The sequence below is a fragment of the Oncorhynchus tshawytscha genome, linkage group LG19 (assembly GCF_018296145.1).
Source record: "Oncorhynchus tshawytscha isolate Ot180627B linkage group LG19, Otsh_v2.0, whole genome shotgun sequence".
NCBI classification, from domain to species: Eukaryota; Metazoa; Chordata; class Actinopteri; order Salmoniformes; family Salmonidae; genus Oncorhynchus; species Oncorhynchus tshawytscha.
The window spans coordinates 16672332-16699140 of NC_056447.1; the positions used below are offsets into that span (position 1 = coordinate 16672332).

The window sequence follows — 26809 nt, forward strand, 5'->3', positions numbered from 1 at the left end:
CTCTACTACAGCCCTGTCGATGACAATGGGGGCGTTCTCGGTCCTCCTTTTCCTGTAGTCCACAATCATTTCCTTAGTATTGGTTACGTTGAGGGATAGGTTGTTATTCTGGCACGACCCAGCCAGGTCTCTGACCTCCTCCCTATAGGCTGTCTCGTCGTTGTCGGTGATCAGGTCTACCGCTGTTGTGTCATCTGCAAACTTAATGATGGTGTTGGAGTTGTGCCAGGCCATATGCAGTCATGAGTGAACTGGGAGTGCAGGAGGGGACTGAGCATGCGCCCCTGGGTGGCTCAGTGTTGAGGATCAGCGTGGCAGATGTGTTGCTACCCACTCTCACCACCTGGGGGTGGCCCGCCCAGAACTCGAGGATCCAGTTGCAGAGGGAGGTGTTTAGTCCCAGGATCCTTAGCTTAGTGATGAGCTTTGAGGGCACTATGGTGGGGTAATGGTGTTGATGTGAGCCATGACCAGGTTTTCAAAGCACTTCATGATCACAACTGAGAGTGGTACGAGTCGGTAGTCATTTAGGGAGGTTACCTTGGTGTTCTAGGGCACAGGCACTATGGTAGCCTGCTTAAAACATGTTGGTATTACAGACTCGGACAAGGAGAGGTTGAAAATGTCATTGAATACACTTGCCAGTTGGTCAGCGCATGCTAGCAGTACACTTCCTGGTAATCCGTCTGGCCCTGCGGCCTTGTGAATGTTGACCTTTTGAAAGGTTCTACTCACATCAACTGCGGAGAGCGTGATCACACAGTCTTCCGGAACATCTGGTGCTCTCATGCATGTTTCAGTGCCATTTGCCTCGAAGTGAGCATAGAAGTAGTTTCGCTCGTCTTGTAGACTCGTGTCACTGGGCAGCTCTCGGCTGTGCTTCCCTTTGTAGTCTGTAATGGTTTGCAAGCCCTGTCACATATGATGAGGCCGGCAGCGTAGCCTAGTGGTTAGAGCATTGGACTAGAAACTAAAAGGTTGCAAGTTCAAATGCCTTAGCCGACAAAGTACAAATCTGTTGTGCTGCCCCTCCCTGAACAAGGCAGTTAACCCACTGTTCCTAGGTGGTCATTGAAAATAAGAATTTGTTCTAAACTTGTTATGGCTGCAATCCCCCTATCAGGATAAGTGTCATCAACAACCGCTGAATAGCATAGTGCGAAATACAATAAATATTACTATAAATATTTATATTCATGAAATCACAAGTGCAATATAGGAAAACACAGCTTAGCCTTTTGTTAATCCACCTGTCGTGTCAGATTTTGACATTATGCTTTACAACGAAAGCAATCCAAGCATTTGTGTAACTTTATCGATCGCACGATAAACATTAAGTACACTTAGCATCAGGTGGCTCGGTCACGAAAATCAGAAAAGCAATCAAATTCATTGTTTACCTTTGATGATCTTCGTATGTTTTCACTCACGAGACTCCCAGTTACACAACAAATATTCAGTTTGTTCCATAAAGATGATTTTTATATCCAAAATACCTCCGTTTGTTTGTCGCGTTATGTTCAGAAATCCACAGGAAAGAGCGGTCACGACAACGCAGACGAAAATTCCAAATAGTTTCCATAATGTCCACAGAAACATTTCAAAAACTTATTTTATAATCAAGCCTCAGGTTGTTTTTAAAATATATAATCGATAATATATCAACCGTTACTGTTTTCTTTTTCAGTAGGAGAGGGAGAGTCAATGGTTGCCCCACTGTGTTGCCCAAGCAAAACTCATGCGAACACCCAGCTATCCACTGACAAGATGTTATCTTTCTTGCTCATGTTTCAAAATAAAAGCCTGAAACTATGTCTAAAGACTGTTGACACCTTGAGGAAGCGATAGGAAAAGGAATCTGGTTGATATCCCTTTAAATGGAGCAAAGGCAGGCTATGGAATATGGATCTTTCAAAATAGAAGCCACTTCCTGGTTTGATTTTCCTCAGGTTTTCGCCTGCAGTATCAGTTCTGTTATACTCACAGACAATATATTGACAGTTTTACAAACTTTAGATTGTTTTCTATCGTAATCTGTAAATTATATGCATATTCAAGCATATGGGCCTGAGAAATAGGCCGTTTACTTTAGGAACGTTATTTTTCCAAACATAAAAATACTGCCCCCTAGTTGAAATAGGTTAATATAAATGGCGTCAGAGATGCAGGAAAGAGTCTGTTGGGTGAATTTGTAAAACAAAAAAAGTACACGTGTTGTTTCTGCAGGAGGTACATAGAGATGTGGTGAATGAAGTTGATTGGAGGATCTGGTGGAAATGGGCAAGTGTGTTTAGCCATGGAACAAACGTTAGTGTAGGGGTGGCGGTCCTTTTTGCACCCGCTCTGGCTGTATAAATTGGCTTCTCAAAGGAGGTGTGTAGCGGTAGACTGCTGGCAAATCATTGGCATTGGACAAACCATATACACGATGTCCAATACCACCCAAATCGGCGTTGATTCATGCAAAATTGATTGCAAATGCCATATGGCAAGTGCCAGTTGTAACACCTCAAATATCCAACAGGTGGCGATTGCGCTCCACCGGGGTTTTTCATATTGGAAATGAAACCCAAGTGAACATCCAAAAGCAAAATTTTGAAAAAATGATTTTTTTGTTCAAAACTTATCACCCCTTAAAAAAGTGCTTTCTGGACCGTTTTTCGAAATTCTTTCGATTTTTTTGTCAATTACACATGTGTAAGAACTGTATGAATATACTTTTGTCCGATTTTATTATCATATTATTTTTTTTTACATTTTACATGCGCTTAAGAAATATGTTTTGTCCATTTGCAATATGATTTCATAGGAAGTCAAAAGTCAAAAGTCAAAAATGTCAAAATTTTGTAAAAAACTTCACACACCCTTAAAAAAGTGCTTTCTGGACCGTTTTTCAAAATTCTTTCGAATTTTGTGTCAATTACACATGTATAAGAACTGTATCAACATACTTAGGTCATATTTTATTATCATCATTTTTTTATTTTTTTACTTGTGCATAAGGCATATGTTTTGTCCATTTGCAATATGATTTCATAGGAAGTCAAAAGTCGAAAATGTGAACTTTTTTTTAAAAACTTATCACCCTCGTAAAAAAGTGCTTCTGGACCGTTTTTCGAAATTGTTTCGATTTTATGTCAATTCATCATGTATAAGAACTGTATGAATATACTTTTGTAAAATTTTATTATCATAATTTTTTTTTTTACTTGTGCATAAGGAATATGATTTGTCCATTTGCAATATGATTTCATAGGAAGTCAAAAGTCAAAGTCAAAAGTCACTTTTTTTGGGGCCAAATGCCATAAGAAATTTGACATGCTCAAAAATCCTGCAGAAATGCAAAATTGACTGGCCTGATGAACTCGGGATGGCCGGGCAGTGATAGTTGTTCCTTTCCATCACTCGTTGTGTTGATTTCATCATGTCCATTTGGTGATGTTTTTTCACTATAGAATCATATTGCAAATGCATGTGCATTGTTGTGCAACTGGTAACCCAAAAATACAAATATGGTTGTAAATGCATTTACCGGGACTCCTATTGTCCATGCCCGCTATGGGAGTACCCTACTACGGCCCTCTATCCATGGGGCCATCCTGAGTGCTTTATGGACTGTTTAAAATAGGCACCTGGTAACCCAAAAATAAAAATATGGTTGTAAAATGCATTTAGCGGTCATTCTGATATTAATGCCCGCTATGGGAACACAGGATGGCCGGGCAGTGATAGTTGTTCCTTTCCATCACTCGTTGTGTTGATTTCATCATGTCCATTTGGTGTTGTTTTTTCACTATAGAATCATATTGCAAATGCACGTGCATTATTGTGCAACTGGTAACCCAAAAATAAAAATATGGTTGTAAATGCATTTTACCGGGACTCCTATTGTCCATGCCCGCTATGGGAGTACCCTACTATGGCCCTCTATCCATGGGTCAATTAGATGTCATTATGACACCAAACCCACTTTTTCCTACTCATTTAGAAGCCAACTATCACATATGTCAGAGCAGGCCCATAATTCACAGCGCCTTCAGTTTAAAACATAATAAAAAGGTAAAACACATAGTTACGTTCTAGCTGCGGGTCCAGTTCGGAGATTATGTGAAGGCCTATGTGAGGAGTCCCCGAATCCCGAGTTTTGGCTCGATAGGTCCTTCGGTGCCCGAGCAAAACCCTAATTGGTGCTGAAAATCCACTTTTTTCCATGACTTGCTACGGGGTCCTTGAATGAGCTATCGGACAGAAACATTGGGGTCCGTCTCTATGGGCCGAGCCGGTTTCAATGCACCTAGTCTTGCATCTCTGAGAATTTTCTAAATGTCGTCATTTTTGTAATGGTCAAAATGAATTGAAGTCATTGCAAATGTACGAGGCTGTTTCTCAGTCCGAGAACCTTCTAGAGCCACGTAACTCACCACGCACTATCGACCTGAGGTCTAGAACAGGTTTCTAAAGTTTCGGAACTCTAGGTCTGACGGTTCTTTAAAAGTTCCAACAAGGTTAACTAATGCAGGCAGTGTATGTCTCTACGCACCCCAATGGGTCCCTCCTTCCAAGCTGTGTGTGTGAGTGATTTAGTTTTCCTTTGAAATTTTATGGGAAAAATGACTGATTTACAGTTCATGGGGGTTGCCTAATCACACATATGAAGTTTTGGAAAGATCAGACTTTTTTAACCCCTCGAAACAGCCCCTGAGACACCAATTATGGCACTTCCGGTTGGCACAGGAAGCTATAAATCAACAAATATCCTCATTGGGGTACGCTTTTACAGAATCCTGAGTTTTAAGTCCTTACGTTGAGAAATGACTGATTTACACAGGGTTGAATGCACTATGTCTATCAAACTGCAGGCAGGGTATGGGTATACACTTTTAGGGTGATTTTAACCACTTCCGGTTGCTCCAGGAAGCTTAGAATCGACACAGGTAGACCTCATAGTGGCTTGATGGACTGTTATCGAAGACAGGTTCATACGGCATTCATAACCCACATAGGCCTGAGGTTGAAATTAGGGGTGCAGGCAATGTATTCCTATGGGGAGAGAAGTCATTGTAATCTGTGAGATCAAAAAACCCTGTTTTACTGTTAAGGGTTAATGCCACACGGTCAAGGTTAGGCTTGCAAAGATCGGGAGGACCTTAGGAACATTCCTGTGGTTGAATTGTCCTTCTAAACCTAACGGTTCCGCCTCTGTCACCCAAAAGCAAATGATGTTGTGGTGCAGGCTTCATTTTGGGCCTACTTTGAACTCGGCACGGCCTAGAGATTATGGTAATGCCATTGCCTGCTCTCTGTGTCTTTAAGCACCACACTTTTTCACTCCATCCTTGCTGTGTGTGTGTGTGAGAGAGCTTTTCTTTGACATCTGTTGGGAGAAATGACTGATTTACAGTTCAGGAGGGTTACCTAATCACACATATGAAGTTTTGGACAGATCTGACTTTTTTAACCCTTCGAAACAGCCCCTGAGACACCAATTATGGCACTTCCGGTTGGCACAGGAAGCTATAAGTCAACACATATTCTCATTGGGTTATTCTTTTACAGGATCCTGAGTTTTAAGTCTTTATGTTAAGAACTGAGTTATTTACGGAGGGTTTAGTGAGTGTGTGTTATTTCAGAAAATCATAGAAAATCACAGAAATCTCGCAGAGCTCCGCAGCACACTTTAAAAAGATTCGTATGAACACCCTGCAACTGGATCTGTAACTGTTGAAAAAAAACACCTATCTTTGAACATCACCAATCTGTCATTGTACGATTTCTCTTAAATGACGATAGATAAATGGCCGGTTCTTTTTTTATTGACACCGGAGGCTCCTTGACTTTGACGTGAAGTGGAAAAATAATTTCTCTATTTTCATTTTGGACCTTTAATCCCAGAGAAATGGCCATAACTCAAAAACCGTTGAGGCCTAGACGCCATCTTGTTCGGGGCCAACTGCCCATTATGCCAAACCTACACTCACCGAGTTTCGGCTTCGAAATATTTTCCGTTTTCGAGATAAGGCCCCGTCGTGATTTGTGATGTTTTGTCCAGTAGCAATATGATTGCTTATGCCCTCTTGTGGGATTTTCCGGGACAGCGGAAAAATGACCAAAATTGGATTATTTTATAAAACGGAAACCGAATGTCCGACAAAGTTCATTTGATGACTTCCCGGTAGGTCCGGCCCTACCGCACGGCCCGACGCCAACCGCAAATTTTACAAACGTTTTCGGACGTCTAGTAAGTGACCGTACATTTCCAATATGGACTTTCTCACTAACCATACACGAAATGTCAAAATGTTCCCTTAAGGTATGTGTATGCACCAAACACAGGGGGAGAAATTTGGGCTTCTGTTTGGGTGTCTTAGACAGGAACTCTCACAGGTAGCACCTGAAGAGACGCTGGTGGTCGGTGGGGACTGGAACTGAATAATGGATTTGACAAAATACAGAAATGGGGAGGAGCCTCATTCAGGCTCAGCGGGGGTGTTAAGGGACATCAGTTTGAACTAGTGGATGTTTGGAGAACGAGACATCCCAACACAAGACAGTATACATGGGTGTAGGTCTTTGGGGCTAGGGTGAGTGAAGCCCGACTTAATCAGTTTTACATGTCCAGGAATCAGCAATAGGGTGTTGGGCTCTACCATTCTCCCGGTGGGTTTTTTGTATCACCACATTAACATGGCTCTGCTGGCTATTTCACCAGGGCCTCGGAATGCATCCTATTGCATCCTATTCCAGACTTTTTAGAAAGGTGGGGGCAGCGAAGAGAGGAGTATGAGTCTCAGAGTCAATGGTGGGATGTGGGAAAAATCCAAATTTGGCTTTTCTGTAAACAGTATACAGCTCTCTCACCCTCAGAGGTTACGAGAGTATTGGGGGAACTCGAGCGTAGTATAAGTCTGGTGGAGGTAGAGCTGGTGAGGTAAGGCAATGTAGGTTCGTGAGTGCATTGGGATAGGAGAGTTGCCGATGAGCTGTCGTCGTGCGGATCTGACTCTCCTACACAAGAAAGGGGACTTGTGTAAACTTAGGAACTGGAGGCCTGTGTCATTGCTTTGTGCGAACTACAAGATATTTGCCAAGGTCGTCGCTAACAGGCTGATGTTCCATCTGGACTCTGTAGTACACAAGGACCAGACATATTGTATCCCAGGATGCTCCATCACGGACAGCTTGTTCTTAATCAGGGACATGTTGGACTTGTCGAGAGTTTCTAATGTGAACTTTGGACTTGTCTCTTTTGACCAAAAAAAGGCTTTTGATGGAGTGGAGCATGTGATGTCGGTGTTTGGGGAAATGTTTTTGGCCTGTGTGAAGATGTTGTATGCTGGGTATGCTGGGTGTCATGTATGGTCACAAGGTGGGAGGGGGGCTCAGTAGGCCAGTCTGGGTGAGGTGGGGCATTAGAGAAGGATGCTCTCTATTGGGGCAGTTATATACACTAGCCATTGAGTCTTTTTTGGGCCTGCTACGCAGGAGACTGCAGGGAGTGTGTTGGACAGGCATGGGTGTGTTGACAGGCATAGCAGTGTCGGTGTATGCAGATGACGTTTCTGTGATGGTCAGGGATGGGCAGAATATGTAGGCACTTGACACTAGTCTGAAGGTGTACGAAGGAGTTTCTTCAGCTAAGGTGAACTGGGGCAAGAGCAACGTTCTCTTATGTGGGGCATGGAGGGATAGCCCCCCCCTCTGCTTCCAGGGCTTTTTCCAGGGGGTTTGTATGTATAGTGCGTATGTTATCGTATGTGTGGGTATGCGTGTGTCTGTGCAAATGTTTGTGTTGCTTCACAGTCCCCGCTGTTCCATAAGGTGTTTTTTAATCAGTTTTTTAAAATCTAATTTTACTGCTTGCGTCAGTTACTTGATGTGGAATAGAGTTCCATGTAGTCATGAATGAAAAACACTTATGAATTGAATCCCCTATTGATTTGATTAGTCTGTATACTGCATTTCAGCTTTAAGATTTTATTTTTATTTTTATTTATTTCACCTTTATTTAACCAGATGCAATTGTATAAACAATTAAGTAAACCTGACTGTATTAAATTAATGTAATTCATAACTCATACATTTCTCACTTTACTTTCCCTGCTCCCTCACCCTTCTCTCTCTCGCTCTCTTCCTTCCCATCCCTTTCTCTATTTCTGCTGCTGTGCATTCAGCTACCAGAGCAGTGGGACCCCCATGGTAGTCCCCAGACCAGTCTGTCAGCCCAAGTGCTTCCCACAGGCACACCCTTCCCTACCCAGCCACAGCACAGCACCTCGGTCCCCGACTCTACAGAGGGCTTCGACCTCAACAAGCCCGACCCATACGACCTCTATGAGAAGTCTAGGGCCATCTATGAGAGTAGGCGTGAGTATTGTTTCATGGTATAAGGCAGTGGTGATTTTAGCATGTAAATGTAAATCTTGGTGGGGAAAACTCACTTTTTTATTGCATGCCAGCAAAGCCACTCTTCCTGTTTCTGCACTTTAGTATTTTCCTTGACTGGGAACATATGACAAAGTAATATTTGCTTCATCCAGTAGTGGCAGAAATGAGCTCTACCACAACCAAAAACGAACAACCAAATAAACATACAGTAGCTTCATTACATTAATGATATACCCCCTGTAGGTGTAAAATAAAAAATAAAAAAATAATATAAGTATTTGAACAAGTATTTGATACACTGCCGATTTTGCAGGTTTTCCTACTTACAAAGCATGTAGAGGTCTGTAATTTTTGTCCAGGTCACACATGGAATGAACAAAACATACAGTCAGTAATACAGTAGAACAAAAGAAAACAAAAAGTCTATATACAGTGAGTGAAAATGAAGTAAGTTAATTAAGGAAATACATAGGCCATGGTGGCGAAGTAATTACAATATAGCAATTAATCACTGGAATGGTAGATCGGCAGAAGGTGAATGTGCAGGTACAGATACTGGGGTGCAAAGGAGCAAAATAAATAAATACCAGTATGGGGATAAGGTAGGTAGATAGATGGGCTGTTTGCAGATGGGCCATGTACAGGTGCAGTCATCTGTAAGCTGCTCTGACAGCTGGTGCTTAAAGCTAGTGAGGGAGATGTGAGTCTCCAGCTTCAGAGATTTTTGCAATTCGTTCCAGTCATGGGCAGCAGAGGAAAGACAAAGGAGGAATTGGCTTTGGGGGTGACCAGTGAGATATACCTGCTGGAGCACGTGCTACGAGTGGGTGCTGCTATGGTGACCAGTGAGCTGAGATAAGGCAGGGTTTTACCTAGCAGAGACTTGTAGATAACCTGTAGCCAGTGGATTTGGCGACAAGTATGAAGCGAGGGCCAACCAACGAGAGCGTACAGGTCGCAATGGTGGGTAGTGTATGGGGCTTTGGTGAGAAAACGGATGGCACTGTGATAGACTGCATCCAGTTTTTGAGTAGAGTGTTTTAGGTTGTTTTATAGATGACATCACCGAAGTCGAGGATCGGTAGGATGGTCAGTTTTACGAGGCTATGTTTGGCAGCATGAGTGAAGGATGCTTTTTTGCGATATAGGAAGCCGATTCTAGATTTAATTTTTGGATTGGAGATGCTTAATGTGAGTCTGGAAGGAGAGTTTACAGTCTAACCAGACACCCAGGTATTTGTAGTTGTCCACGTATTGTAAGTCAGAGCTGTCCACATTAGTGATACTGGACGGGTGAGCAGGTGCGGGCAGTGATCGATTGAATAGCATGAATTTAGTTTTACTTGCGTTTAAGAGCAGTTGGAGGCCACGGAAGGAGATTTGTATGGCATTGAAGCTCATCTGGAAGTTAGTTAACACAGTGTCCAAGGAGGGGCCAGAAGTATACAGAATGGTGTCGTCTGTGTAGAGGTGGATCAGAGAATCACCAGCAGCAAGAGCAACATCATTGATGTATACAGAAAAGAGAGTCGGCCCGAGAATTGAACCCTGTGGCACATCCATAGAGACTGTCAGACGTCCGGATAACAGTCCCTCCGATTTAACACACTGAACTCTATCAGAGAAGTAGCTGGTTAACCAGGCGAGGCAATCATTTGAGAAACCAAGGCTGTCGAGTCTGCCAATAAGAATGTTGTGATTGACAGAGTCGAAAGCCTTGGCCAGGTCGATGAATACGGCAGCACAGTAATGTCTCTTATCGATGGTGGTTATGATGTCGTTTAGAACCTTGAGCATGGCTGAGGTGCACCCATGACCAGCTCTGGTGGGATTCGAAATGGTCAGCAATCTGTTTGTTAACTTGGCTTTCGAAGACCTTAGAAAGACAGGGTAGGATAGATATTGGTTTGTAGCAGTTTGGGTCTAGAGTGTCACCCCCTTTGACGAGGGGGATGACCACGGCAGCTTTCCAATCTTTGGGAATCTCAGACGATACGAAAGAGAGGTTGAACAGGCTAGTAATAGGGGTTGCAACAATTTCGGCAGATAATTTTAGAAAGAGAGGGTCCAGATTGTCTAGCTCGGCTGATTTGTACGGTCCAGATTTTGCAGCTCTTTCAGAACTTCAGCTACGCTGGGCATACAAATAGCTGATTTGCACATTATGGGGGCTTTAGCCGGTTGCTGTGGCTCGTGCCAGGCAGTTGACCGGGGTAGGGGTAGCCAAGTGGAAAGCATGGCCAGCCGTAGAGAAATGCTTTTTGAAATTCTCAATTATAGTGGATTGGTGGTGACAGTGTTTCCTAGCCTCAGAGCAGTGGGCAGCTGGGAGGAGGTGCTCTTATTCTCCATGGACTTTACAGTGTCCCAGAACTTTTTTGAGTTAGTACTACAGGATGCAAATTTCTGTTTGAAAAAGCTTGCCTTAGCTTTTCTAACTGCCTGTGTATATTTGTTCCTAACTTCCCTGAAAAGTTGCATATCACTGGGTCTATTCGATGCTAATGCAGAACACCACAGGATGTTTTTGTGCTGGACAAGGGCAGACAGGTCTGGAGTGAACCAAGGACTATATCTATTCCTAGTTCTACATGTTTTGAGTGGGCATTTAAGATGGTGAGGAAGGCACTTTTAAAGAATAGCCAGGCATCATCTACTGACGGGATGAGGTCAATGTTATTCCAGGATACCCCGGCCAGGTCGATTAGAAAGGCCTGCTCGCAGAAATGTTTCAGGAGCGTTTGACAGTGATGAGGGGTGGTCGTTTGGTCGTAGACCCATTACGGATGCAGGCAATGAGGCAGTGATCGCTGAGATCTTGATTGATAACAGCGGAGGTGTATTTGGAGGGTGAATTAGTTAGGATGACATCTATGAGGGTGGCCGTGTTTACTGATTTGGGGTTGTACCTGGTAGGTTCATTGATCATTTGTGTGAGATTGAGGGCATCAAGCTTAGTTTGTAGGATGGCCGGGGTGTTAAACATGTCCCAGTTTAGGTCACCTAGTAGCACGAGCTCAGAAGATAGATGGGGGGCAATCAATTCACATATGGTATCAAGGGCACAGCTTGGGGCAGAGGGAGGTCTATACCAAGCGGCAACAGTGAGAGACTTGTTTCTGGATAGGTGAATTTTTAGAAGTAGAAGCTCAAATTGTTTGGGTACAGACTTAGACAGTAATACAGCTCTGCAGGCTATCTTTGCAGTAGATTGCAACACCGCCCCCTTCTATCTTGGCAGAAAACATTATTGTTAGGAATGGAAATTTCAAGGTTTTTGGTGGTTTTCCTAAGCCAGGATTCAGACACGGCTAAGACATTTGGGTTGGCATAGTGTGCTAAAGCAGTGAGTAAAACAAACTTAGGGAGTAGGCTTCTAATGTTAACATGCATGAAACCAAGGCTTTTACGTTTACAGAAGTCAACAAATGAGAGCACCCGTGGGTTGGGAGTGGAGCTAGGCACGGCAGGACCTGGATTAACCTCCACATCACCAGAGGAACAGAGGAGAAGTAGGATAATGGTACGGCTAAAGCATATACGAACTGGCCGTCTAGCACATTCAGAAAAGAGAGTAAAAGGAGCAGGTTTCTGGGCACGATAGCATAGTTTCAAGGCATAGTGTACAGACAAAGGTAAGGTAGGATGTGAGTACATTGTAGGTAAACCTAGGCATTGAGTAATGAAGAGAGAGATACCGTCTCTAGAGATGTTTAAACCAGGTGATGTCATCGCATATGTAGGAGGTGGAACAACATGGTTGGTTAAGGCATATTGAGCAGGGCTAGAGGCTCTACAGTGAAATAAGACAGTAATCACTAACCAGGACAGTAATGGACAAGGCATATTGATATTAGAGAGAGGAATGCTTAGCCAAGTGAACATATGGGTCCAGTGAGTGGTTGGGCTGGCTGAGGACACAGCGATTCAGACAGTTAGCAGGCCGATGCTAACAAGCTAACAGTTAGTAGGCTGGGGCTAAACAAGCTAGCAGCTAGTAGACCGGGGCAAGCTAGCAGTTAGCAGGCCGGGTTAGCAAGCAAGCAGTTAGCATGGGCTAGCAGTTACAGACCAGGCAGGTAAGCTAGCAGTTAGCAGGCCGGGCCCGGCAGCTAGCAGTTAGTAGACCAGGGCAAGCTAGCAGTTAGCAGGCCGGGTTAGCAAGCAGTTAGCAGGCCGGGTTAGCAAGCAGTTAGCAGGCCGGGTTAGCAAGCAGTTAGCAGGGGCTAGCAGTTAGCAGAACGGATTAGCAAGCAAGCAGTTAACAGACCGGGCAGGCGAGCTAGCAGTTAGCCGACTGGGTTAGCCGACTGCACCAGCTTCATGACTCCCAGCGTCATTGTTACAACATTTTGGAAGTGTACATCCTATATCTAGGAGATATAAGACATGTTGGGAGAGTCAGGAGGGTGCGATAATGAGGGTGCAATAATGAAGGACTCGTTGCGCTATCAACGCTGCAGGGGTAATATATACTTCGCCCTGTTCCGGGATGAAGTCGAACACCCTGACTTTCAGTGTGACAATTGCCTGCTCGCGGAGGGCTACAGAGAAGAAGTCGCTACGCTGGGCATACAAATAGCCGATTACTGAGACTGAGACTACTGGGAAAGCCAAGACCTGCAATTTTCTAATTTTCCTCCACTCCGAGGGCCTTGCATCACAATGGAATGATGGGAATTTTCAAAGATTTTCTTTGGTTGACTGGCCACTGCTCAGAAGTGATTGCTCACCGACAAAAAAATGGAGTCGGCGGGATGATCCTCTCCTGGACCTGGCTGGCCAGACAGGGAGACACGTCGCTGTTCATCGTGGAAGTTGAGGGCAGCGTCCGCCAGTTTCTGAGCCCTCTGCGGAGACGGGATTCATGAATGAGCTGCCAACATCGAAGAGCTTCGCAGCTCTGGAGCCTGATATTCCAGCACCATCTTTTCATGGAGTGCCGGAGGTTCCTTCCATATCGGCCAACATTGTGATGGCATCGCCGGGGTCTAAGGTGGGTTCTGCTTCACTGGGGTCTGCGGTTCTTGGTCAACTAAATTGATGTGAGGACAATGTTAGCATTACATGTAAGTCCGTTTTTACCATCTCCAAAGGGTCACTGTGAGAGTTCAACATGTTGTATCTGAAAGTGGTGACATGCCTAATGGTGCTAACTGGAGAAATGTCATTGCTATTCCTACTTTGATTTTCCTAATTGCTATAATCCAATCTTTCCTGTTGTTCTGAAATCTCAAAGTAATCTGAATAATAATTCAATAATAATATTGAAACTCTAAAACTTTACATTTAGAAAAGGTTTAATCATTTTTAAATCTTAATATTCGTAGTTTATTACCTAAAACGGATAATGTCCAGATCTGGGCCTCTCAGGCAGACCCTTTATTTGATCTGAATGAAACCTGGTTAACTGATAAACCTCTGGACTCTGAGGTTGTGGTGTTGCTATTTACACAACTAATCTTCTTTCTGTGTATCTGTTAAAGGCTACATCCAATCCTATACAATTTAAAGTGTTGGGTTTATGTCTTCAGTTGAGTTCAAACTCAAAAATAAGAGTTAAAGGAATCTATCCTTCCCCCTCTACCAAGAAATGTGTACTAGAACTCACTGATTTAATTGCCATTTTTACAACCCCAGAGGTGTTGATCACTGGAGAGTTTAATCTTGCATGGGGAAAGCAGGATGCTCACTATTTAAATAATTTTTGCACTAATTTAAATTTGACCCAGCTGATTACAAATCCCACTTCTCCTAACTTAAAGGGCCCTATGGAATTGCCTTTTATTGACCTCATATTTACAAATAGTGGGGTATTTGTGTCATGTTTACTCAAGCTCCCCCTCTCCGGCGCTCAACGTCGCCAGTTGTCTAATCATTACACACACCTGTCACTATCATTACACACACCTGCGCCTCATGACATTCACCTGGACTCCATCACCTTCCTGATTACCACCCCTTTATCTGTCATTCCCCTTGGTTCTTTCCTCAGGCTTTATTGACTCTGTTTCATGTCTCTATGCTTTACGTGTTTCTTGTTTGGTTATGTTCTATTTATTATTACATTTAAACTCCCTGTACTTGCTTCCCGACTCCCAGTGTACACGTTACAGAATAACTTCCTAGGGGCAAAAAACATGAAGTATTGTTTTTACTGGTGACGTCAGGTACAAGTGGCACTGCCGAAGCAACTGAGGAGGCCTCAGCTGACTCGTCAAGCTTCCATGACTCAGATAACTAGACAGGTTCTCAAGCCACGGATGGCTCGTCAGGCTCCCCATGCCTCAGCTGGCTTGTCAGGGCCTCCCGGGTGGCGCAGTGGTTAAGGGCGCTGTACAGCAATGCCAGCTGTGCCACCAGAGACTCTGGGTTCGCGCCCAAGCTCTGTCGGAACCGGCCGCGACCGGGAGGTCCGTAGGGCGACGCACAATTGGCCTAGTGTCGTCCGGATTAGGGAGGGCTTGGCCGGTAGGGACATCCTTGTCTCATTGCGCACCAGCGACTCCTGTGGCGGGCTGGGCGCAGTGCGCGCTAACCAAGGTTGCCAGGTGCACGGTGTTTCCTCCGACACATTGGTGCCGCTGGCTTCCGGGTTGGATGCGCGCTGTGTTAAGAAGCAGTGCGGCTTGGTTGGGTTGTGTATCGGAGGACACATCACTTTCAACATTCGTCTCTCCCGAGCCCATATGGGAGTTGTAGCGATGAGACAAGATAGTATCTACTAAACAATTGGATACCACGAAATTGGGGAGAAAAATGGGTAAAAATAAAATAAATCAATAAAGTCATTCCCCCATCCCGTGCCTCAGCGGCTAATCAGGCTCCCATCCCGCGCCTCAGCCGGCTCGTCAGTCTCCCATCCCGCGCGTCGGCCAGCTCATCAGGCTTCCATGCCTCAGCTGGCTCGACGGGTATCTCAAGCCTCAGGTGGCTCAGCAGTCTCCCCACGCCTCAACCGGCTCTTCAGGCTTGTCAGGTTCCCATTTCGCGCCTCAGCCGGCTCGTCAAGTTCCCATGCCATTTCTCAGCCAGCTCATAAGGTTCCAATCCCGCACCTCAGCCGGCTCGTCAAGTTCCCATCCCGCCCCTCAGCCAACTCACCAGGCTCCCATCCCGCGCCTCAGCCAGCTTGTCAGGTTCCCATTTCGCGCCTCAGCCGGCTCGTCAAGTTCCCATCCCGCCCCTCAGCCAACTCACCAGGCTCCCATCCCGCGCCTCAGCCAGCTTGTCAGGTTCCAATCCCGCACCTCAGCCGGCTCGTCAAGTTCCCATCCCGTGCCTCAGCCGACTCGTCAGGCTCCAATCCCGTGCCTCAGCCGGCTCATCAGGTTCCCATCCTGCGCCTCAGCCGGCTCGTCGGACTCCCATCCCGCCGCTCAGCCGGCTCCCATCCCGCGCCTCAGCCGGCTCGTGGGGCTCCCACCCTGTGCCTCAACCGGCCCCCATCCCGCTCCTCAGCCGGCTCGTGGGGCTCCCTTCCCGTGCCTCAGCCGGCTTGTGGGGCTCCCATCCCATGGCTTATCAAACTTTCATGCCTCGGTTGGCTCGACAGGTTCTCAAGCCTCAGGCGGCTTGTCAGGCTCCCATTCTGCGCCTCAGCCGGGTCTTCAGGCTCCCATCCCGCACCTCAGCCGACTCTACGGTTCCCGAGCCTCAGCCGGCTCTACAGGTTCCAGCAGATGCGACCGGCCCGCTCCTGGGCTTCGGGACCGTCCCTTGGCGGCTGGGGCCGCACATCAGAGAGGGGGTACTGTCATGTTTACCCCTGGACCCCCTCTCTGGCACTCAATGTTGCCAGTTGTCTCATCATTACGAACACCTGTCACCATCGTTACGTGCACCTGCGCCTCATGACACTCACCTGGATTATATCACCTTCCTGATTACCTCCCCTATATCTGTCACTCCCCTTGGTTCTCTCCTCATGGCATTATTTCATGCGTTATTACTGTTTCATCTCTGGACGCTTTTCGTGTTTCTTGTTTTGTTCTATTTATTACATTTTCATTCCCTGTACTTGCTTCCCAACTCCCAGGGTACACATTACAATTTGCATTGGATAATAGTGACCACTTTCCTATTGTATGTGTCAAGGATAGATTTAGATCCAAACCTTGTTTTTATCAACAAGGAATTTTAAAAATGACAATGAACAGGCCTTTTTTGAGGCATTTATTTTGGTGACTTTGATTGTATCGCATCTATTCCTGACCCAGAGTTGGCTCTGAACCACTTCTCAAATGTTTTCAATTGTATTGTAGATAAACATGCTCCCTTTACAAACGGATAATTCAAAATAGGTCTTGCCCTTGGTTCAGTCCAGAGCTATCTGAAGGTTTACACATCCTGCCTGGAAGTCATACATTTCAAGAGTGTGCAAAGCTGTCATCAAGGCAAAGGGTGGCTATTTGAAGAATCTCAAATATTAAATATATTTTGATTTGTTTAACACTTTTTTGGTTAGTACATGATTCCATATCTGTTATTTAATAGTTTTTATGTCTTCACTATTATTCTACAATGTTGAAAATAGTTCAAATAAAGAAAATGTTTGAATGAGTATGTGTTCTAAAAATGTTGACCGGTAGTGTACACCCTGTTTATGGTTTCAGAATTATCTTAGTGACAGAACTCCAGCTATCTTGACAGACGGGATTCAATCTGCATTTCTTGAGATTCAAAAAGGTGTTCCTCAGGGTTCGATTGTGGGTCCATTATTGTTCACTCTGTAAATTAATGACACAGGAAACACTGTTAATACTTGTAACATTCATCTCTATGCAGATGACACAGTTTTGTAATCTTGTGCATGATTTTGATTCACTTATAGATATTAAATTAGTGTTACTTACAAGTAAAACCAAGCTCATTCGGGTTTTCTAGGTTATGAAATGTTGACCCTGAGGACCTGCATATCTGCCCAAACTTAGCTTGTTTCTCAAAATAAGTACCTTGGTGTCTGGATTGATGACAAATTGTCCTTTGTAACTGACTATGAAGCGAAACAGCCCATGCAAAACAAACAAATATTTAAACAGTCAGATTTTGATGGGGATTGTTGTATTATGTTAATTGATTGATGTGTGGGCACGTCATCTGACACTAAGGGGATTTTATTATCAACACTGCATGTGAATACTAAAATGCAATCAGTATAATTTATACAGATCATTTTTTTGTTGTTCAGCCTAGATGAAGAAAGGACTCTTACTCCAAACAGATTACAAATCAGTGCTGCATTCTTTCCTCTCTTGGCCACGGTAGTCTGTTTGTGCAATCTATTTCTCTGTATTCAACTTTTTGGTCTATTTCTTCCTCCTCTCTCACCTGTCTTTGTCTGTCTCCAACCCCTTTTTCCCTCCCTATCTCTTTTGTCCTCTCCATCCCTCTCTGCTCCCTATCTTTCTGCCCCTATTTCCCTCTGTCTCACTCTGCTTCCTCCACCCCTCTCTCTCTCTCTCTCCATTCCTCTCCCCTCCCCCTCTCTCCCTGCCCCTCACTCCGTCTCTCTCTCTGTCCCCCTCTCTCCCCTCTCTCTTTCTCTCCCCTCGTCAGGTCCAGAGTACCAGGATGTGGAGGTGCACCTGTTGAGGGAGAAGACTGGGTTTGGCTTCCGCATCCTGGGGGGAGACGAGGCCGTGCAGGCTGTGAGTCCGGACGCCCGTGACAAGGCTCGTATGGGACGGGCTGGACAACACACACACACCATATAATGCATACCTAACACACCATAATACAACCAAACTTAACAACATGTAATACACACCTCACACAAGCACGTATATCCTCATTTAACACACCTGCTGCCTGCTGCTGCCTACACACTTAATAGCATACACACGGGAACAACATATAATGCCAACCTAACATCATAAAATACACACCTAACACCATAGTAACCACATACACTATAACACACACTTAATGTAATTTTACACACAATATAATCAAATTAAACCTGACAACTGTATAATCACGCTCTCTCTAGCTGACATGAGTAAGACAGTTAAACAGGTGATAACCTTTTAATGTTAACTCTTGATGCTACCCATCCCGGATCCGGGATCGTGACTACGGCTCAAGCTCATTAGCATAACGCAAAATGCGAAAAAATATTCTTAGAAATATTTAACCTCCACACCTACACAAGTCCAATAGCTCAAATGAAAGATAAACACCTTGTTCATCTACCCAGCAAGTCAGATTTCTAAAATGTTTTACGGCGAAAACATAGCACACATTTATATTAGACCACCACCGAAACAAAAGGCAAGCGGCGGCCATTTTGTCCCAGAAAATATAAAATTTAAAAGTAGGATTAAAAAATAAATAATTCACTAACCTTTTGAAAATCTTCATCAGATGACAGTAATATTACATGTTACACAGTACATTTTTTTTTTCAATAATATGCCATTAATATCCATAAATCTCTGTTTACAATGACGACATTTCAAAAAATGCTACTCAAAATGTCCGGAGAAATTATGATAGCTCCGACAGATAACGTCAGATAACAAGCAATAAACATGACTAAATATACATGTTCTACATATAGTTACAAAGATACACTTCTTCTTAATACAACCGCTGTGTTACATTTATTTTTAACGTTACAGAATTCGTTCACTAGTCTATGCTATGAGTCGGCGCTCAGATATTAGCAGTGTCTCCTCTACGTTTGGAGTCCACAGAAACCCAAAATAACCACATAAATATTCCCTTACCTTTGATGTTCTTCGATCAGAAGACGTAGAAGGAGTCATACTTACCCAATACATCGTTTGGTTTCAAGTTGTGCGTCTTTGTATTAGCATATGCTAACAGCTTCAGCTGAAATGCACCCAAAATAACTTCTGCTCCTTCTGGTCCCGCACTCTTGCGCATCAAAACTTCAAAATTACATATTATATGTCGACTAAACTGGTCAAACTAAGTGCAGAATCGAGCAAAATGATGTTTTTATCATGTAAAACAATGATAATCGCGAACAAACGAACCGGCTTCAAATGGTGTCTATTGGAAAAGAACGTTCCCCAAATCGGCCGCGCGCAATAGAGTGCATGTATTTGAGAGTGACCCGGGCATTTTCGCCCGCCAAAGGATGAGGGAGCGCGAAATTCAAACAATGAACGTGCCAATTGAAAGCAGACATCGCGCTGAACAAATACATACTGTTCCCAGATCGGTAGCTGCCTGGGAAGGGTGGGGGCGAAGACGTCAAAGTTGACCCAACTTTTCTCTTGACAAGAGAGAGTTTGGGAGAAAGGCTGCCCTGAGAGTTCTGCTTTACATACAGACATAATTTAAACGGTTTTAGAAACTTTAGAGTGTTTTCTATTCAATAATTATTATTATATGCATATATTAGCAATTTTGGAAAAAAATATTTTCAGTTTACTATGGGCACGCACTTCCTCCAAAGGGGGCAGTATTCAGCCATAAGCTCAAGAGGTTAATTCACAAGGCCGCAGAGCCAGACGTATTACCAGGACGTGAACTCAGAGCATGCGTTGGCAAGTGTCTTCACTAATATTTTCAACCTCTTCTTGACCCAGTCTGTAATATCTACATGTTTCAAGCAGACTACCATAGTCCCTGTGCCCAATAACGCCATGGTAATCTTTAAAAATGACTATCGCCTCGTAGCACTCCTGTAGGAATGAAATGCTTTGAAAGGCTGGCCATGGCTCACATTGACACTCAAATTCGCATACCGCCCCATCTGATCCCCAGATGACACAATCTGTATTGCACTCCACACTGGCCTTTCCCACCTAGACAAGAGGGACATGCTGTTTATTGACTACAACTCAGCGTTCAACACCATAGTGCCCCCCAAGCTCATCAATAAACTATGGACCCTGGGACTGATCACCTGCCTCGGCAACTGGATTCTGGATTTCTTGACGGGCCACCCCCAGGTGGTGAGGATAGGCAACATCACATTCGCTACGCTGACCCTCAACGCGGGGGCCCTTCAGGGTGCTTGCTTAATCCCCTCCTGTACTCCCTGGTCACCCATGACTGCATGGCCGCACACGACCCCAACACCATTATTAAGTTTGCTACCATTATTAAGTTTGCCACACAACGGTGGTAAGCCTGTTCACTGACAACTATGAGACTGTCTACAGGGAGGAGGTCAAAGACCTGGCAGAACAACAACCGCTCCCTGAACGTCAGCAAGACAAGTTCCTTGGTGTCCACATCACCAACAAACTATCATGGTCCAAACACACAAAGACAGTCGAGAAGGGGACATGACAACACCTTTTCACCCTCAGGAGACTGAAAAGATTTGTCATGGGTCCCCAGATCCTCAAAACGTTCTACAGCTTTACCATCGAGAGCATCCTGACTGGTTGCATCACGCCTGGTATGGCAACTGCTCGGCATCTGACCGTAAAGTGCTACAGAGGGTAGTTTGTACGGCCCAGTACATCACTGCGGCCAAGCTTCCTGCCATTCAAGACCTATATACCAGGCAGTGTCAGAGGAAAGCCCAAACAATTGTCAAAGACTCCAGCCACCCTAGTCATAGACTGTGTTCTCTGCTACCACAAAGCAAAGTCTGGAACCGAAAGGACTCTGAACAACTTCTACCCCCAGGCCATAAGACTGCTAAATAGTTAGTAAAATAGCTACCTGGACAATCTGCCTTGAACCTTTTTGCACAAACTTTTTTGACTCCTCACATTCACTGCTGCTACTGTTTACTATCTACAACTTTATTCCTAGTTACAGTGCCTTGCGAAAGTATTCGGCCCCCTTGAACTTTGCGACCTTTTGCCACATTTCAGGCTTCAAACATAAAGATATAAAACTGTATTTTTTGTGAAGAATCAACAACAAGTGGGACACAATCATGAAGTGGAACGACATTTATTGGATATTTCGAACTTTTTTAACAAATCAAAAACTGAAAAATTGGGCGTGCAAAATTATTCAGCCCCCTTAAGTTAATACTTTAGCGCCACCTTTTGCTGCGATTACAGCTGTAAGTCGCTTGGGGTATGTCTCTATCAGTTTTGCACATCGAGAGACTGAAATTTTTTCCCATTCCTCCTTGTAAAACAGCTCGAGCTCAGTGAGGTTGGATGGAGAGCATTTGTGAACAGCAGTTTTCAGTTCTTTCCACAGATTCTCGATTGGATTCAGGTCTGGACTTTGACTTGGCCATTCTAACACCTGGATATGTTTATTTTTGAACCATTCCATTGTAGATTTTGCTTTATGTTTTGGATCATTGTCTTGTTGGAAGACAAATCTCCGTCCCAGTCTCAGGTCTTTTGCAGAGTCCATCAGGTTTTCTTCCAGAATGGTCCTGTATTTGGCTCCATCCATCTTCCCATCAATTTTAACCATCTTCCCTGTCCCTGCTGAAGAAAAGCAGGCCCAAACCATGATGCTGCCACCACCATGTTTGACAGTGGGGATGTTGTGTTCAGGGTGATGAGCTGTGTTCCTTTTACGCCAAACATAACGCTTTGCATTGTTGCCAAAAAGTTCAATTTTGGTTTCATCTGACCAGAGCACCTTCTTCCACATGTTTGGTGTGTCTCCCAGGTGGCTTGTGGCAAACTTTAAACAACACTTTTTATGGATATCTTTAAGAAATGGCTTTCTTCTTGCCATAAAGGCCAGATTTGTGCAATATACGACTGATTGTTGTCCTATGGACAGAGTCTCACACCTCAGCTGTAGATCTCTGCAGTTCATCCAGAGTGATCATGGGCCTCTTGGCTGCATCTCTGATCAGTCTTCTCCTTGTATGAGCTGAAAGTTTAGAGGGACGGCCAGGTCTTGGTAGATTTGCAGTGGTCTGATACTCCTTCCATTTCAATATTATCGCTTGCACAGTGCTCCTTGGGATGTTTAAAGCTTGGGAAATCTTTTTGTATCCAAATCCGGCTTTAAACTTCTTCACAACAGTATCTCAGACCTGCCTGGTGTGTTCCTTGTTCTTCATGATGCTCTCTGCGCTTTTAACGGACCTCTGAGACTATCACAGTGCAGGTGCATTTATACGGAGACTTGATTACACACAGGTGGATTGTATTTATCTTCATTAGTCATTTAGGTCAACATTGGATCATTCAGAGATCCTCACTGAACTTCTGGAGAGAGTTTGCTGCACTGAAAGTAAAGGGGCTGAATAATTTTGCACACCCAATTTTTCAGTTTTTGATTTGTTAAAAAAGTTTGAAATATCCAATAAATGTCGTTCCACTTCATGATTGTGTCCCACTTGTTCTTCACAAAAAAATACAGTTTTATATCTTTATGTTTGAAGCCTGAAATGTGGCAAAAGGTCGCAAAGTTCAAGGGGGCCGAATACTTTCGCAAGGCACTGTATATGTACCCATCACCCTCAATTACCTCAAACCCCTGCACATTGACTCGATACTGGTACATTGTGTAAACAGCCAAGTTATACTCATTGTGTATTTATTATTACGTGTTTTACTTTCCTATATTTTCTTTCTGTCCGCACTGTTGGGAAGGTCCTATAAGTAAGTATTTCGCTGTTAGTCTACACCTGTTGTTTATGAAGCATGTGACAAACACAATTTGATTTGATTTAAAAGGTCCATTATGTAACTTTTTGTACTACCCAACTGATTTCAGATAGAAATGCGAGTTTAACGATCTGTCATTGTCATTGAACGCAAGTCTGATAAACAGTAGATCCATTCTAAACTCAGCAAAAAAAATAAACATCCTCTTACTGTCAACTGCGTTTACTTTCAGAAATATTAACATGTAAATATTTGTATGACCATAAGATTCAACAACTGAGACAAAAAACTGAACAAGTTCCACAGACATGTGACTAACAGAAATGGAATAATGTGTCCCTGAACAAATCATAAGTAATAGTCAGTACCAGCTGCATTAAGTACTGCAGTGCATCTCCTCCTCATGAACTGCACCATATTTGCCAGTTCTTGCTGTGATATGTTACCCCACTCTTCCAGCAAGGCACCTGCAAGTTCCTGGACATTTCTGGGGGGAATGGCCCTAGCCCTCACCCTCTGATCCAACAGGTCCCAGATGTGCTCAATGGGATTGAGATCAGGGCTCTTCGCTGGCCATGGCAGAACACTGACATTCCTGTCTTGCAGGAAATCATGCACAGAATGAGCAGTATGGCTGGTGGCATTGTCATGCTGGAGGGTCATGTCAGGATGAGTCCAATGATGCTGTGACACACCGCCCCAGATCATGACGGACTCTCCACCTCCAAATTGTTCCTGCTCCAGAGTACAGGCCTCGGTGTAATGCTCATTCCTTCGATGATAAACTCGAATCTGACCATCACCCCTGGTGAGAGAAAACTGTGACTCGTCAGTGAAGAGCACCACAGTGACCAGTGGGTTTGTGCCCACAGGCGACGTTGTTTCCGGTGATGTCTGGTGAGGACCAGCCTTACAACAGGCCTACAAGCCCTCAGTCTGGCCTCTCTCAGCCTATTGCAAACATTCTGAGCACTGATGGAGGGATTGTGTGTTCCTGGTGTAACTTGGGCAGTTGTTGTTGCCATCCTGTCACAGTACTCTACAGGTGTTGTTATACGTGGTCTGCCACTGTGAGGACGATCAGCTGTCCGTCCTGTCTCCCTGTAGCACTGTCTTAGGCTTCTCACAGTATGGACATTGCAATTTATTGCCTCGGGCCACATCTGCGGTCCTTATGTCTCCTTGCAGCATGCCTAAGGCACATTCACGCAGATGAGCAGGGACCCTGGGCATCTTTCTTTTGGTGTTTTTCAAAGTCAGTAGAAAGGCCTCTTTAGTGTCCTAAGTTCCACAGGTGCATGTTCATTAATTAATTCAGTAATGAATTAATAAACAGAAAATTCCAAATGGTCTACTACATAATGGACTATTACTTGGAACTGGAGCATTCGCCTTGTTGTATTCTAGAACAACCCTCAGCGTGAGACATACAGTGCATTTGGAAAGCATTTAGACCCATTGACTTTTTCCACATTTTGTTACATTACAATTAATTAACGAATTAATACAATACGGCGAATGCTCCAGTTCCAAGTAATAGTCCATTAGTAGACCATTTGGAATTTTCTGTTAATTGATGCTTACACAACACTTATCCAAAAGGGGAGATAAACCCTTCACCATGTTGTTAGAACACTTGCAGTATCTCAGAAAAGACTACACTAAATACAGCTACCCCTCCCCTTGGCCGGTCCTAAACCTTCAATGTTTACATATCTGTGAGTTGGAAGATTTAGAGTATACCAAACATGAGGAACACTTTCCTAATATTGAGTTTCGCCCCCCCATCCGTCAGAACAGTCTCAATTTGTTGTGTCATTGACTCTACAAGATGTTGAAAAAGTTCCACAGGGATGCTGGCCCATGTTGACTCCAATTCTTCCCACAGTTGTGTCCAGTTGGCTGGGTGGTGGACCATTCTTGATTCACATGGGAAACTGTTGTGTGACAAACCCAGCAGCATTGCAGTTCTTGACACAAACTGTTGCACCTGGCACCTACTACCATACCCCATTCAAAGGCACTTAAATCATTTGTCTTTCCCATTCACCCTCTGAATGGGACATGCGCAATCCATGTCTCAATTGTCTGAAGGTGTTAAAATCCTTCTTTAACATGTCCCCTTCCCTTCATTCACACTGATTGAAGTGGATTTAACAAGTGACATAAATAAAGGATGGTAGCTTTCACCTGGATTCACCTGGTCAGTCTATGTCATGGAAATAGCAGGCGTTATAAATGTTTTGTTATGTATATATATATACATATATATATACATATACATATATATATATACATATATATGCTGCTAATATAGATTGTCGTTGAACAGATTGTGATCGGGGCGATCATAGAGAACACTCCTGCAGAACGCGACGGACGACTTCGACCCGGGGACGAGCTCATCTCCGTGGATAAGATGGTGGTTGCTGGGAAACCACACAGATACGTGATCGACCTGATGCACGCCGCCGCTCGCAATGGCCAGGTCAGCCTGGCGGTCCGGAGGAGAGTCCACTTCCCCAGTGAGTAGTGTACACTACAGAGTAGAAACTAATCACCATTATAATGTATTGTACAGTACTATACACTATACACACCTTACACACTATACAACGGCCAGGTCAGCCTGATGGTCCGGAAGAGAATCAATTTCCCTGGTGAGTAGTGTACACTACAGAGGGAGGGGCAAAGAAAACACACTCTCTCTCTTTCTCTCTTTCTCTCCCCCTATGCTGCCTTCTGTAGGTGAGGTGTTAGGGGTGAATGGCCGTAGCCCTGGCTCCGTGTCCACGCAGCACAGCTCCCCACACAGCGACGACGCCTCAGCTTCCTGTCCCGTCACCCCCGACAACGTCCCGCCGCCCTCCGTCACCTCCCCCCTGGAGGGTGCCGTCCCCCTGCAAACCAATGATGTCATCATCCACCGCAAGGAGAATGAAGGCTTTGGCTTCGTTATCATCAGCTCGTTGAACCGACCGGAGAATGCTGCCATCATCAGTGAGTCAGACATTCTTTCTCACACACCATAGAAATAGAATTACTCAAGAAAAACTACTAAAGTGATTATACCGTGCATTTGGAAAGTATTCAGACCGCTTGTCTTTTCAACACTTTATTACGTTACAGCCTTATTCTAAAATTGATTAAATCATTTTTTCCTCCTCATCAATCTTCACACAATGCTCCATAATGTCTGGTTTTTTTTGCTAATTTATTACAAATAAAAAACTGAAATGTCACATTTACATAAGTATTAAGACGCTTTACTCAATATTGACCATAATACCATGGAAGCACCAGTGACTAGATCAATAAAAAAGTGGTCAGATGAAGCAGATGCTAAGCTACAGGACTGTGTTGGTAGCACAGACTGGAATTCCTCCAATGGCATTGAGGAGGACACCACATCTGTCATTGGCTTTATCAACATCGATGACGTCATCCCCACAGTGACTGTACGCACATACCCCAACCAGAAGCCATGCATCCGCACTGAGCTAAAGGCTAGAGCTGCCGCTTTCAAGGAGCGGGAGTCTAACCCGGAAGCTTATAAGAAATCCCGCTATGTCCTCCGACGAACCATCAAACAGGCAATGTGTCGATACAGGACTAAGATCGAGTCATACTACACTGGCTCTGACACTCATCAGATGTGGCAGGGACTGCAAACCATTACAGACTACAAAGGGAAGCACAGCCGAGAGCTGCCCAGTGACACAAGACCAGACGAGCTAAATAACTTCTATGCTCGCTTCAAGACAAATAACACTGAAACATACATGAGAGCACCAGCTGTTCCAGAAGACTGTGTGATCACGCTCTTCGCAGCCGATGTGAGTAAGTGTGTCAACATTCACAAGGCCGCAGGGCCAGACAGATTACCAGGATGTGTATTG

At 44.4% G+C, this 26809-nt stretch overlaps 1 protein-coding gene across 1 annotated transcript in view; it reads left to right on the forward strand.

Annotated features, from left to right (window-relative positions):
• The window catches only part of LOC112218407 (membrane-associated guanylate kinase, WW and PDZ domain-containing protein 2), a 312288-nt gene that overhangs the window by 259942 nt on the left and 25537 nt on the right, over positions 1–26809 (forward strand). Inside the window, exons 13-16 of the mRNA XM_042302010.1 lie at positions 8172–8364; positions 17944–18035; positions 25243–25435; positions 25659–25910. Coding sequence (XP_042157944.1) covers positions 8172–8364; positions 17944–18035; positions 25243–25435; positions 25659–25910 — 730 coding nt within the window. The remainder of the gene's footprint in view (positions 1–8171; positions 8365–17943; positions 18036–25242; positions 25436–25658; positions 25911–26809) is intronic.